The sequence below is a fragment of the Globicephala melas genome, chromosome 1 (genome assembly GCF_963455315.2).
Source record: "Globicephala melas chromosome 1, mGloMel1.2, whole genome shotgun sequence".
Taxonomy (NCBI): Eukaryota; Metazoa; Chordata; class Mammalia; order Artiodactyla; family Delphinidae; genus Globicephala; species Globicephala melas.
The window spans coordinates 149,451,731-149,465,402 of record NC_083314.1 but is presented as its reverse complement, the minus strand read 5'-3'; the positions used below and the strand labels follow the sequence as shown (position 1 = coordinate 149,465,402).

The window sequence follows — 13,672 nt, the reverse complement described above, 5'->3', positions numbered from 1 at the left end:
CCTGGTCCGGGAAGATCCCACATGCCGCAGAGCGGCTGGGCCCATGAGCCATGGCCGCTGAGCCTGTGCGTCTGGAGCTTGTGCTCCGCAACAAGAGAGGCCGCAACAGTGAGAGGCCCGCGTACCGCAAAAAAAAAAAAAAAAAAGCTGACAGGAACATATAATTGCTTCATCAGAGTGAGCAAAAATCTTAATTCAGTGTGGTTCACTTTGTCCTAGAACCTGGAAAAAGAGTCCAAAATTATACTCTGAAAAGGGTGACCACTTACTTGTTCTAAATTTTTCCTTGAGGGCATCCAGATCCTCCTTCAGAGCAACTTGCATCCACACCAAGCCAACACAGGCCACGACGCAGGCGGCAAGGATGACGAAAGCACAGAGGGGGTAACAGATCCTGCAGCATCGCAAATAGTCTCCCCTGATCGTAAGAACAAATTCAACCAGGAGTACAGAAGAGATTGGAATACAGCCTTACTCAAAATAGCACGTTTCGCCATGCAATTATCATCTCTAATGAATACCAGTTAATTCACCAGGGAACACGGGGGTAACACACTTAAATCTGAACAGCAGGTTGAATATGTCTAAATAATATGACCTATAAAGGGTTCATCTATAGGGGACAAAGGTTTCAAACTTCACATGAAACAGAGGGAGTTCCTGTGAGCTACAGGAAGCACCTGCGGGCACTGCAGCTCACTGCCATCTTCAATTCATCATCAGTTTCTTTGGAAACTGGCTCAGGTTAGGGAATTGTAAAGACCAGAGCTTCTCTGCCATTCCATCACTGTACTGTAATTCACTTATCTATTTCTCTCTCTTAAATACATACTCCAGAGGACCTCGTTTCAGTTTACTGAAACTTTATAAACTTTTGAGTGAGTTTTACTCCAAATGGAATGAAAAAAAGTAGACAGTAGGTTTAAGTGGACACCTGGTACACTCCAGCTTATTGGTTCAGAAAGAAGGGAAACATAGAAAGGGGTCAGATTTCACACCAAACTTCAACCAGCACTCAAGGTCTAAACTAACCCAACAGGATAACTATTCCAGTTAACTATTCCACTTCATCAGATCTTCACAGCCCAAACCCAGGATTACCCTGAACTACCTCACCTGGCAAAGAAACCAATCTCTTCCTTTAACATAAAAGGACACAGACATTCTAAACAAACCTCAAAGGATTCAATCTCTTTTCTTTTAGCATCCCAACCTTCTGCCTAGCTCTTGCTTCCACAACCTCAGCAGCATACTCTTCTTTTAACGTGCTCCTTAAGAGAGTCCAAGGGCACCTTCAAGGTTCCCTTCAGCCCTTTCCTACCGTAACCCCCAATTCGCAATGTCTTTGTGCTCACTACGGGATTTGTCTAGTGACTGCACCATCTAAAAGTGGTTTGAGAAAACCTGCTTCTTCTTTTTGTTTCCCACTCGTCATTTCTCTCAAGACTCATGCTTTTTACAGAATGTCCCTCACCATATTCCCCCATCACCAAGATTCAGACCCATCAAGAGTGCAAAAAGAAACAGAAACAAAAAAACCCTCAACAACCCCCCCTCCGAAAACAACAACCAAAAAAATCCAACCAACCTAACAAAAAAACCTGCAGTCCTAAGGTCCCTGTCTCTCCTATACTTAACAAAAGGTCTAGTCCCCCAAATTTCTCTGTTCTTTGTTCCCTATTCTTAGCTTCTTTGCTACTCCCGCCTTGGTCTCTCTGGGCTCTTAGCACATTCCCCAAGTCCACCTTTCCACCCTAGATTCAGAGCTCTTCTTTGTATACTCAGAGATAGATCTCTAATTTATCCTTCATTCAGAAACTGAACTCATCTTCTCCCTAACATTCTTCCTCCCTCTGTGCCTTCCAAGGTCTACACACTTTTTTCTTCCTAAGAACTCCCTTCTCCTTCCCTTTAATTTGCCTCCTTGGTAGTGCAAGGAGATGCCTTTTCCCCATCCCACCCCTGAGTACTGCATTACTCACTTGACAAAGCGAGAGCGATTTCCAGCTACACCAAATTCCTCTTCCTCCTCTGAGCTGGACTCAGAGTCTGAGTCAGGAGGCTCGGTGCGAAGCAGGCGGTGGCCTGAGCCTTTCTTGGGCTTCTTTCTCCGGCTGTCCCCAGCCAAGCCGATCAGTGCATTGAGCTCTTTGCGCTTTTTCATCTTCTTGTGTGGGGTAAGTGGAGCACCCACTCCTGAGCTGCCAGGTTCGTACCCGACGCCCAGTTCTCTCGAGGCCTTGGAGCCGCCTTCCAGGGTGAGGAATCCTGGGCCAGAGCCCCTCTGGTCAGTCCCACCCAGGAGTGGGACTGACCAGATCCGCTGGGGGCTGGAGATTGGAGCCCAGAGGAAACCGTAACTCAGATGGGTAGGGGAAGTCACATAAAGATGGCCAGAGAGCCGGTGATCCAAATGGATAAAGCCCTAGGCATGCACTGTCAGTTACCGAAGAGGGTGTTGGACGTGGACGAGGGGGGAACCTTTGTCTCCCAAAGAGAATAAAAAGTCAAGTCAAGAGACTCTCAGACCTGGTCAGTATATAGTATTTCTAAGGGTGCTCCAGGAGCTGGGGAAGGACACAGATGGGTGTTTTGGACTTCCGGGGTAGAATTTCCAATGCAGAGAAAAAAAGAAACTTGTTCTTCAATGGGAGGAGAGGGGGAGATGCAGAGCGAGACGCTGGGAAGGCGCTGTTCCCTCCCTAGCTGGCAGCAGGAGGGGGCTCCCAGCCGCTACAACCCCGACAGAGAAAATGCCTGAGTCTGAGATGATCACCGTCCTCCGGCCTCCGGCCTGAGTTTGAAGGAAGCCAGAGGCCGAGGAAGACCCAGAGCCCGGCCTGGAGGGCTTGGCCTGAGAGGAGCCAGTCCCGCGCCTCGGGAGACCCCAGCCCTGCTGTCTGGGCCTGGGGGCGCGGTGAGGAGGGGCGACGGCGGCTCAGCCCACCTGAAGCGCTCCCACCCAGAGTTCGAGCTGTTCCGGCACGGGCGACCCTCGGCAACTCACACGTGCCGCCTCCACTGCAGCCGCGACTCCGGCCCCCGCTCCGGCTGCAGCCGCCCCTGCTCCCGACTCGCTGGTGGGGGGGGTGGTGGCGGCGGCGGCGGCGGCGGCGGCCGCGGGCTCCAGACCCGGGCCATCGCTCCAGCCCCAACTCACTTCCCTTTGGCAGCGACCGCCGACACCGCCTGCCAGTAAGGCGCGCTCCCATTGGCCGCCCGTCTGGTAACGTCATGCGAGGGGGCGATGGGGAGGCGGGGTGTTAAAGGATGCAGGCTCAAGCGAGGGCAGGTCCCACCTGCCAGTCGAGGAGGCCCCGCCCCCAGGAGGGTCTGGGACCTGTAGCTCACCTGACAAGGGCGAGTTTCGTTTCTTGAGGAGCAGGGTTGGGCCAGGCAAAGCATCCAGCTGCTCGACCTGCTTGGGAAGTTCATCAGCCGCCCGGGCCCCCCCAGTTGTGACTAACCCAGCCTAGAGGCTCCAACCCTCTGACTCTCATGCTGTTTATTAAAGGTTTAGGCCTGTTACAGATTAATGACCCGGTTGAACAGTTCATTCATTCATTCCGTAAATATTTACTGAGAAATTACCATATGCCAGGAGCAGTTCTACCGCTGAGGATTGAGCAATAAACAAGATAACCACTATCCCTGCCTTCCTGCATAGGGTTGCCCAATTTAGCAAATAAAAATACAGGACACTCAGTAATGTTTGAATTTCAGGTAAACAACGAATATCTTTTTGGTATAAGTATATCCCATGCAACGTCTGGGACATCTTCATACTTTTAAAAGTTAATTCTATTTTACCTGAAATTACTTTTAACTGGGTGTCCTGTGTTTTATCTGCCAACTGTTTTCCTGCAGCTTATACTCGAGTGGGAGGACAGCAATAACATATAAAATGTCAGGAGATGATAAATATTATGAGGAAAACTGAAACATGATAAGGGGACAGGGAGTGCCTCTGTGATAAGGGGACCTTTGGTTAGAGATTGGGAGGCAGTGAGGGAGTGAGCTGTGCAAGTGGCCAAGCGGAAGGAGTGACCTGGAAGACCTGCTGTGGCTGGACCTGAAGAGCAAGAGGAGAGCGGTAGAAAATGAGGTCAGACAAGCATCAGGGGCAGATCTTTTTTTTTTTTTTAATTTTATTTATTTATGGTTGTGTTGGGTCTTCGTTTCTGTGCGAGGGCTTTCTCTAGTTGTGGCAAGTGGGGGCCACTCTTCATCGCTGTGCGCGGGCCTCTCACTATTGTGGCCTCTCTTGTTGCGGAGCACAGGCTCCAGATGCGCAGGCTCAGTAATTGTGGCTCACGGGCCCAGTTGCTCCGCGGCATGTGGGATTTTCCCAGACCAGGGCTCGAACCCGTGTCCCCTGCATTGGTAGGCAGAGTCTCAACCACTGCGCCACCAGGGAAGCCCCAGGGGCAGATCTTGCAGGGCCTTATGGACCACTGTGAGGACTTTGGAAAACCCTTGGTGCTTTAAGCTCTGGCTTAGATTTTTAAAAGATCTAAGCCACTGTGTGGAAAAGAGAATCAGGGACCAGTGAGGGACAAATAAAGATGATGGCAGTTGTGGAGATGGTGAGCATTCTGGATGCTTCTTGACCACAGAGCTAACAATATTTGCTGATGGTTTACAAAGAAGGTGAGCAAAAAAAGAGGAGTAATAGATGACTCCAGGGTCTTAGGGTGGAACAGCTGGAAGAAAGGAATTGCTGTTTACTGAGATGGGAAAGAACAGATTTGGGGCAAACTTGAGAAGTCAATTCAGTATTCAGATGGACTATTTGGTATATCTATTTGGAGTTCTGGGCAGAGGTTGGGGCCTGAAATGTAAATCTGAAAGTCATCAAATGTAGATGGTATTTAAAGCAAAGTGCTTTGAACTACTTGGAAAAAAGTCACTTAAAGTGATTTTTATACCCACATTCTTATTGTGGCAATCACACTGTCTTTGTCTAGGGATACCCACCCAAAGTCTGGGTCTGTCTCTTATTTATTTTTATGTGTCTAGACCAGAGGTAGATGATCCAATATATATGTGATGCCTACATGAGTGGGCAGAGTCATACAGAGGTATGAGTGGAGTTTTGGAATCAAGAGATCTGCAGTGAAATCATGCTTTGAATGTTTGCTAACTCTGTCAGCATGGAAGCCATATAAATTCTGAGCTTCAGTTTTCCTCTCTGCAAAATGAGGATTAATATCTATTTCACAGGACAGACCAATGAGAAGATGCTTGTGAAAGTGCTTTTGAAGCCCCCAAACATGGACAGTTACTTTGGGTTTTTTTTTGGTCTCATTTTGTTTCTAGAGCTGCACTGCCCAATATAGTAAGTAGTCATTAGCCACATATGGCAATTTAAATTTACATTTAGCTTAATTAAAATTAAATTAAAAGTTTAAATTAGTTCCCCAGTCTCACTGGCCACTGTGCTCCACAACCATATGCGGCTAGTGGCTATTGGGCAGCACAGAACAGTACATTTCCATCATTATAGAAAGTTTTATTGGACAACTCTGCAGTAGCACTTCCCTGAAGGTCTGGGGATGGACAAGAAAAGGTCTTGACTTCAAGAACCATTTCACAAACAAACCCTATGTTCGTAAGAAGACACAGGCAAAAGGGGTGACTGGCCCAGGATGGCCCTTCCCATGGCCTTCCTGTGCTGTAGATCTTGCATGTTCACCAAGGGAACCAGGGGCTGAGGAACCCAAGGGAGTAAGGCGGAGCCAAGGATGTATCGCCTGGTTACAGTGACATCTGGTCAGCCAGGCCCTGACCTTTCATGCAATGGACTGGTCATGGGTGGGGAGGCTGGAGGAGGGTATTTGAGAGCTAATGGGATGCTTCTGCTGGATCTACCATTCAGTCCCTCTGTCTGACTGTTCGTCTATTGGTCTATAGATAACACACCCTTCTGTGTTGGGTAAACATCGCATGAGATGCTGAGTTATCCTTTGAAAACTGATGGCCAGGTGTTTTTTTTTATCTCAGGAGCTCTTGGTACCTCCCTAGCCTCCTCCCTCATACCTGGGACCTTCAAGGCCAATGATTAGATTAATCCAACCGTCTCAGAGCGAGGGCTCCAGCACTGCCCTCCTACACCAGGACTCCTCAAGGTTGTAACCCATCTTTTCATTTGGGGAGGTTCATATTATGATCTTGTGTCTAGGGAGGCTTGTTACCCATTCAAAACTTGCCTGAAACACAATGTGATCTTGGGTAAGTCACTTTGCAGCTCTGGTACTCCAATTTTCCTGTCTGTAAAATGAGAATGAGAATATTCCCTGCCCAGCCTTCTGCTCTGTGCTCTTTGGGGGAGGGAGCAGCATGAAAGTGTTTATATGCTGTGAAGTGTCCTGTAGGGTGGGTGATGCCTGCTGAATCCTCCTAACAGCTCTGTGGGGAGAGTGAGCAAGGATGACTTCCCTGTGCTCAAAATTCCATCCTGTGTGAGTGGCAAAGCCTCTTGAGATGCTGTGCTATCTTAGAAGACTCCACAGAGCACTTTCACTTGGGAAGACTGAGGCAGAGAGTGGGGGCAAACTTGCCTAGGGCCATGATCAGAAATGGGATCCAGGACTTCTGATTCCTGGGCTGAAGCTCTTTAAGATCTCAGAATCCTCTCTTCTCTGGGGTCGAAGTCCACATCTGAACTCTGCCACTTGGCAGCTGTGTGACCTTGGGCAAATGGCTGAGCCTCTCTGAGCCTCCACTTTTGAGAAATGGTGGTAATAAGAGTAACCAGGACCAGCCATATAATTTGTGGGGCCCAGTGCCAAGGAAAATGCAAGGCCCCTTGTTCAAAAATCAGGAAAAAAGCTTTTTACCGTTCTCTCATGATTTCTTGCTCAGCACATCACGCTGTTTATTGCTCACTAGTTAACGTCGTGTTCCCTTGGGTATGGGGACCCTCACGGGGCGGGGTGGGGGCCCTTCCTTATGACTTGGCATGCACCGCCAACCCAGCCCTCTTTGCGCCTGCACCCAGGCCCCTGTCTAGGATGAGGCGGGGCAGGCGGACAGGCAGCTTAGAACCCATCCTGGGGAGGGGGAGAGGGTGGTTAGGAGAGGCAGGACTATGTATGAGTGAAGCTTCCAAGTCCCCAGTGTATGCTCCATGTTCCATCAGACTTCACTTTCAAAACAAATTCAAAAATAAAATGATTAAGAATTTCAAGATGGCGACCACAGAGCATTAAACCCCAATTGTGGGGCAAACTTCTGAGTTATGGGTTCTGTGCAACTGCGCTGGTCACATACCCATGAAGCTGGCCCTGACAATACCTAACTCACAGAATAGCTGTGCAGAAGTAATGTGCCTGACTCATAGTAAATGCTCAATAAATGTACCTCTTCCATTAATGTGATTATTAATTATTAAATGTGATTTATTACAGATTTATTAAGTGTGATTTTGATGATGACCCAGTTGTGGTAATACATCTTCATTTACCTAATAGAAAACGCTGCTTCCATCTGCTACAAGAACCCTCTTTGCCATCATCTTTCTTGGTGTTTTTCTATGGTTAAAGTCGGGGGAAGGAACAGAAATGAACATTTAAAAATACGCAGGTATTAGGCATTTTCGTGTTAATTGTGACTGCAATAAGCTAATCCTCACTAGACAAGCATCTTATCCTTGCTCTAACTGAGAAGAACATAGATGCTCAGAGATTGTAAGAGGCTTGCTCAGGGACACACAGCACATCAGTGGCAGATACTGGGGCTTGAATCTGGATCTGAGCCTCTGCCTGAGTCCTGCACCCGGTGCCCAGCTCCATACTGGCGGAGTCCGCTGCCTGGGCCTTTGTCTGGAGCTCATCTAGGAAGGGACAACCAGCTGAAGCGTCTTACCTCTCCTGGGACGGCCTCATCTGCTCCCCCCAGCCCCTTCCCCATTCTTTTTACTGCTGTGTCGGCAGCTGCTTCCTGTACCCTGATGAGAGGGCTAAAGACAATGGGAAGGGGAAGGATTGGGTGGTAGGAAAGGGGCCAAGCTCCAAGCTAAACAATGGTTTTTCTCCCAGTGGGTCCCAGGCAGCAGGAAGCAGCACTGGTTCCCAGTATTATTGTGGGCAGGGGTGAGGGCTGCCCCCGCCGTGCTTCTTCTTCTATTCCAGGCACAGTCTCCTTCGAGTTGCTGCAAGCTTTTGTTGCTGCAAGCCTCAGTTTCCCCATATACTGACTGTGCCTTAGCACCCAGAACAGGGTCCAGTGTTGGAGGGACCTCAGGGACTGTTTGCTGAATTAAATTATTGGAAGAGCAGAGGAGACTCTAAAGAGTTTCCAGGCATTGTCCTTCATCTTGGTGACTCCATCCATCCATCCATCCGACAATCCTGCCTTAAGGAGGGCCCTACCATGTGCGAAGCCCTGTGTGTGGCCCTGGAATACACCAGTAATATCCAGGTTCTGTTCTGTAAGAGTTCCCAGGAAGCAGGCAGTGGTCCCCAGGGTTTATATTGGGAGGAAAAAAAAGAAAGTCTGGAGTGACTGGGTTTATTTTAGGATGAGAACAATAATCCTGGGAGGAAAGTATGTACACTATGGCCTCCAGACCACCTGCTCCTGCCCTCTTCCCTGGGGGCTTGGGCTGGAGAGGGGGTTGCAGCTGGACCAGAAGGAGCCCTGGACCAGTACAGTCTGGTGTTGAGTCTCAGCCTCTTCACCCACTAAACTGTGTGATCTTAGGGGAGTTCCTTTTTCTCTCTGAGTCTGTTTTCTCATCTGTAAATTGAAACTAACAATGCGCACCTCCTGGCAGTGCCTGTGGTAGGATTAGATTTAAATGGTGGGCATTAAAGGACTTCAAGGGAATTGCTAAGTGCATTGAGTGGACAGGGAGGCCAGGAAACAGACCTCCGAGAAATCCTATTTGGAGCAGGGAACTTAAACAGCACAGGCTGGGAGAGAAGGTGGTGGGATTGTGAAGGGAAGGCTCTTCTAATTGAGGAAGGGCTGTGTGTGTGTGTGTGTGTGTGTGTGTGCGCGCGCGCTCCCTCCATCAATGCTGGGTGTGGATGAAGGAGTAAATGGCAGGAGATGCTGAATCAGCAAGGGGTGGGGGTAACCAGGAGAGGCTACCTGGGCCCTCCTGAGTCCTTTACTGAGGGAATAGCACTGGCTCTGCGTGTCTAAGTCAGCCTGAGACTACAGTCCAGCTCCATCTGAGACCAGTCCCTACTTACCTGAGAAGACTGGCACTAGAAGACAATAGACATGCATGACCTCGTGCTGCCCTCTGCTGGTTTCCTGCACAACTGCACCTCTTGGATGGGGACAATTTCCATTTAACACAAATGATAACTCTCCTGTGTCCAGCCCTGTGTAGGGAGATGGGGACACACAGATAGACATGATCACACTCCTGTTGTGTAAGAACTTCTGGGGTGTGTGTGTGCGTGTGTGTGTGTGTGTGTGTGTGTGAGAGAGAGAGAGAGAGAGACAGAGACAGAGACAGAGACAGAAACAGAGAGAAACAGACACATGAACAATAAAGATGTGATCAGCACCATGATACAAGATGCAGAATGGGTAGAGATGGCATTAGGGAAAGATTTTGAAAGGAGGTAAGCTTTCATCCATCCATCCATCTATCCATCATATATTTATTGAGCACTTAATGTATTCTAAGCCCTAATCTTTGTGCTAGAGCTATAACAGATAACAAAATATACAGATATCCTTGCCTGCATGGAACCTACATTCTAATGAAAGGAAAGAATTCATAAATAAGATGGTAAATATATACAGTGTTGGATGATGAGTACTAAGGAGAAAAATGAAGCAAGAAAGGAGGACAGAGTATTGTTGGAGTGATTACAACTTTTGAAGTGAAATTTGAATAAAAAGACCCAAGGGAGAGGGATTTTAGCTTCTGAACATGATTAAGTTGTACTGGACTTTCTGTCCTGCATAAATAACTAGAAAACTGGACAAATATATGAAAAAACTTTTTCAGTCATTGGACACCTGTTAGCACTGAACTATGATCCTTGAGAGAAGGAAAACAAATAAGATGATTCTGATGATCACCCTAGCTTTATGCCTGAGGCAGTTTCTGGCAGAGCAGGGAGAGAAAACCCAAGTAGACCACAGGGGTATTTTTGTGTTGATGAGAGGGATATTGGAGTTTGGAAAGGCTGACACATTAGAATTTGCAGGGTAAGAGTACCAGAGAGGAAGCAGCTACTCAGAAATGAGCTCAAGAAATATATATAGGGGGTCTCACTTGAGTTTTTGTCTAAATGCTAAGTTGTGCATGCACAGGATGAAAATCCATAAGTGTGGGTAAAAAACTACTGGGGAGTTATACTTTCCAGAATTCAGACTGGGCTGGGAGACATTCATGTTCCATCTGTATAGAGTGGAGAGAACTTGTTGAACCAGGGACATTCAGTAGAGACTTCAAAAGAATCATAATAGTAGGGCTAAAGTAGCCTTAAAGACTACTCTAGAGATACCTTAATAAAGCTTGAAAAGGGATGGAACTGATCCACAAGTAACTTAATTGCCTGCCCAAACAAAACACACTTCAACATTCTTTAAAGAAAGGAAACAAAATTCAGACTCTCAACAATGAAACATTTACAATGTCCAACATCCAATAAAATGATTAGACATGAACAGAAGCAGGAAAATATGATCCATAACCAGAAGAAATCTTAATCCATAGAAATAGATCCAGAAATGACAGAGATGATGGGATTAGCAGACATAGACTTTGAAGCAACAATTCTAAACATACATTAAGAGATTTGAATGGAAACATGAACATAATGAGTAAAGAAGTTGAAGTTACCAAATGGAACCTCAAGAGTTTAAAAGTACGATATCTGAACTAAAGAATACATTGTATGTCTTTATAGCAGATTAGATACTAAAGAAGAAAATATCAGTGAATTTGAAAACACAGCAATAGAAAATATCCAAACTGTAGCACAGAAAGAAAAAAGACTTAAAAAAATGAATAGAGCCCCAGTACCTATGAGCACTACAAGTAATCTAACATATTTGTAACTGGGGTCCCAGGAAGGGTAGGGGTGAAAAACATTTGAAGAAATAATAGCCCCATTTTTCCAAACTTGAAGACTATAAACAACAGACCCAAGAAACTCAACAAACCCTAAAAGGATAAACACATAAAAAAAAAACATACCAGGCTTCCCTGGTGGCGCAGTAGTTCAGAGCCCTCCTGCCGATGCAGGGGACACGAGTTTGTGCCCTGGTCCGGGAAGATCCCACACGCCACGGAGCGGCTAGGCCCGTGAGCCATGGCCGCTGAGCCTGTGCATCTGGAGCCTGTGCTCCGCAATGGGAGAGGCCACAACAGTGAGAGGCCCGCGTACCAAAAAAAAAAAAAAAAAAACCAAAGCACATCATAACCAATTTACTAAAAAACTAGTTATAAATAGGAAATATTAGAGGCAGACTGAAAAGAAGATATGTATTATATACAGGGAAATAAAAAAAGAAGCATCACTGATTTCTCACTAGGAACAATGCAAGGCAAAACACAATGGAATAACCTCTTTAAAGAGATGAGAGAGAGAGAGAGGGAGAGAGAGAGAGGGAGAGAGAAGAGAGAGAGATCAAACTAGAATTATACACCAGTTAAAATGCTCTTCAAAATCAAGTGAAAATAAAGACATTTTTAGACAAACAAAAGCTGAGAGAATTTACAGAAACTACTTTGCACTAAAAGAAATGCTAAAGGAAATTCTACAAGCTGAAGTAAGGTGATACCAGATGAAAATTTGGATCTATACAAAGAAATGACAAGCACAGGGAATGTTAAATACAGAGTCCTTTCATCTCAGTTTAAAAAAAATTAAATTAACTATTTAATGCAAAATAATAACAAGGTACTGTGGTGTTTTTCACATATGTAGAAGTAAAATGTATGACAAAAAAGGATAGGAAGGAGAAATGGAAGCATATTATCATTTCCTTCAATATGTGTGAAGTGGTATAATATTGTTTGAAGGTAGAGTGTGATAAGTTACAGATGCATATTTTAAACCTTAGAGAAAATAAAACATGCATGACTGATAAGCCAATGGTGTAAACAAAATAGTAAAACAAACAAATAAACAAACAAAAACCCCTCTATCCAAAAGAAGGCAGGAAAATAAAAAAGGACATCAAAATTTGAGGGTAGTGACTAAAATTACTTAAAATGAAATCTGTAATTTTAAATTCTTGCATTAGAAAGAAACAAAGGTTGAAAAGTAATTATATAATAGTTTACCTTAACATAATAAGAGGGACTTCCCTGATGGAGCAGTGGCTAAGAATCTGCCTGCCAATGCAGGGGACATGGGTTCGAGCCCTGGTCCAGGAAGATCTCACATACTGTGGAGCAACTAAGCCCCTGCACCACAACTACTGAGCCTCCGCTCTGGAGTCCACTAGCCACAACTACTGAGCCCACGTGCCACAACTACTGAAGTCCCTGTGCCTAGAGCCTGTGCTCCGCAACAAGAGAAGCCACCACAATGAGAAGCCCGCGCACCACAACAAAGAGCAGTCCCCGCTCTCCGCAACTAGAGAAAGCTTGAGCATAGCAATGAAGATCCAACGCAGCCAAAAATAAATAAATAAAAGGCTTTCCTTAAAAAAAAAAAAGGCATAAGAAATAATTTTTAAAAACGTAATACGAAAAAGAAGGAGCAAATTAAGTTAAAAACAAATATGGTTGACCCTTGAACAATGTGAGGGTTAATCTGTGTATAACTTAGAGTGGCCCTCTGGACCCATGGTTTCTCTGCATCCACAGATTCAATCAACGATGTAGATCTGTGGTATTTATTATTAAAAAATATCCGCTTGTAAGTGGGTCCATACAGTTCAAACTAACGTTGTTCAAGGGCCAACTGCAGAAGGAAGGAAATAATGAAGATATGAGTGGAAATCAATTAAGTAGAAAACAAACAATAGAAAAAAATTAAACCAAAGCTGGGTTCTTTGAAAATATCAATAAAACTGGTATATCTCTAGTCAGACTGATTAAGAGAAAAGAGAGAAGCTGTGAATTATCAATAAAAGAAATAGAAGAGAGAACATCACTACATATCCTTTAGATGTGAAAAGGATGATAAGGTAATATTTTGAAAAACTTTATGCCAATAAATCTGACAACTTAGATGAAATGGACAAATCCCTTGAAAAGTACAAACTGCCAAAACTTACTAGAGAAAAAAAAATTCCGTATTGAATAGTCCTATATCTATTAAAGAAATTAAATTTGTAATTAAAATCTCTCCCCACTTCCCCCCAAAAATAATAAAGGAGAAGAAAATCCAGGACTAAATAGCTTCTCTGGTAAGTTTTATTAAACAGTTGAGGAAGAAATAATACTAATTCAACACAAACTCATTAAAAAACATGGGAAGAGGGAAATTTCTCCAATTTATTTTTTGAGATGAATATTATCCTGATATTAAAACCAAACAAAGATATTACAAAGAAAATTACTAATTTTCTCTTATGAAAATAGGTACAAAAACATTTAACAATTGTTACCAAACTGTAACCAACTACAAATAAAAAGCATATATCATGACTAAGTTGGGTTCATCTTAGAAATGCAGGATTAGTTTAACATTTGAAAATCATCATGTTATAAAATAAAGGCGAAAAACAAAATTTATCACAATAC

General features: G+C 44.9%; 1 protein-coding gene across 2 annotated transcripts in view; it reads right to left on the bottom strand.

Annotated features, from left to right (window-relative positions):
- EFCAB14 (EF-hand calcium binding domain 14) overlaps window positions 1-3,176 on the bottom strand; it is a 37,554-nt gene extending 34,378 nt beyond the window's left edge. For both annotated transcript variants that reach the window (XM_030870047.2, XM_030870049.2), the window contains exons 1-2: window positions 1,983-3,176; window positions 270-418 (exon numbers count right to left, since the gene is read on the bottom strand). In XM_030870047.2, the coding sequence (XP_030725907.1) occupies window positions 270-418; window positions 1,983-2,164 (331 nt within the window). In that variant the 5' untranslated portion in view covers window positions 2,165-3,176. The remainder of the gene's footprint in view (window positions 1-269; window positions 419-1,982) is intronic.
- Between the last annotated feature and the right edge of the window lie 10,496 nt (window positions 3,177-13,672).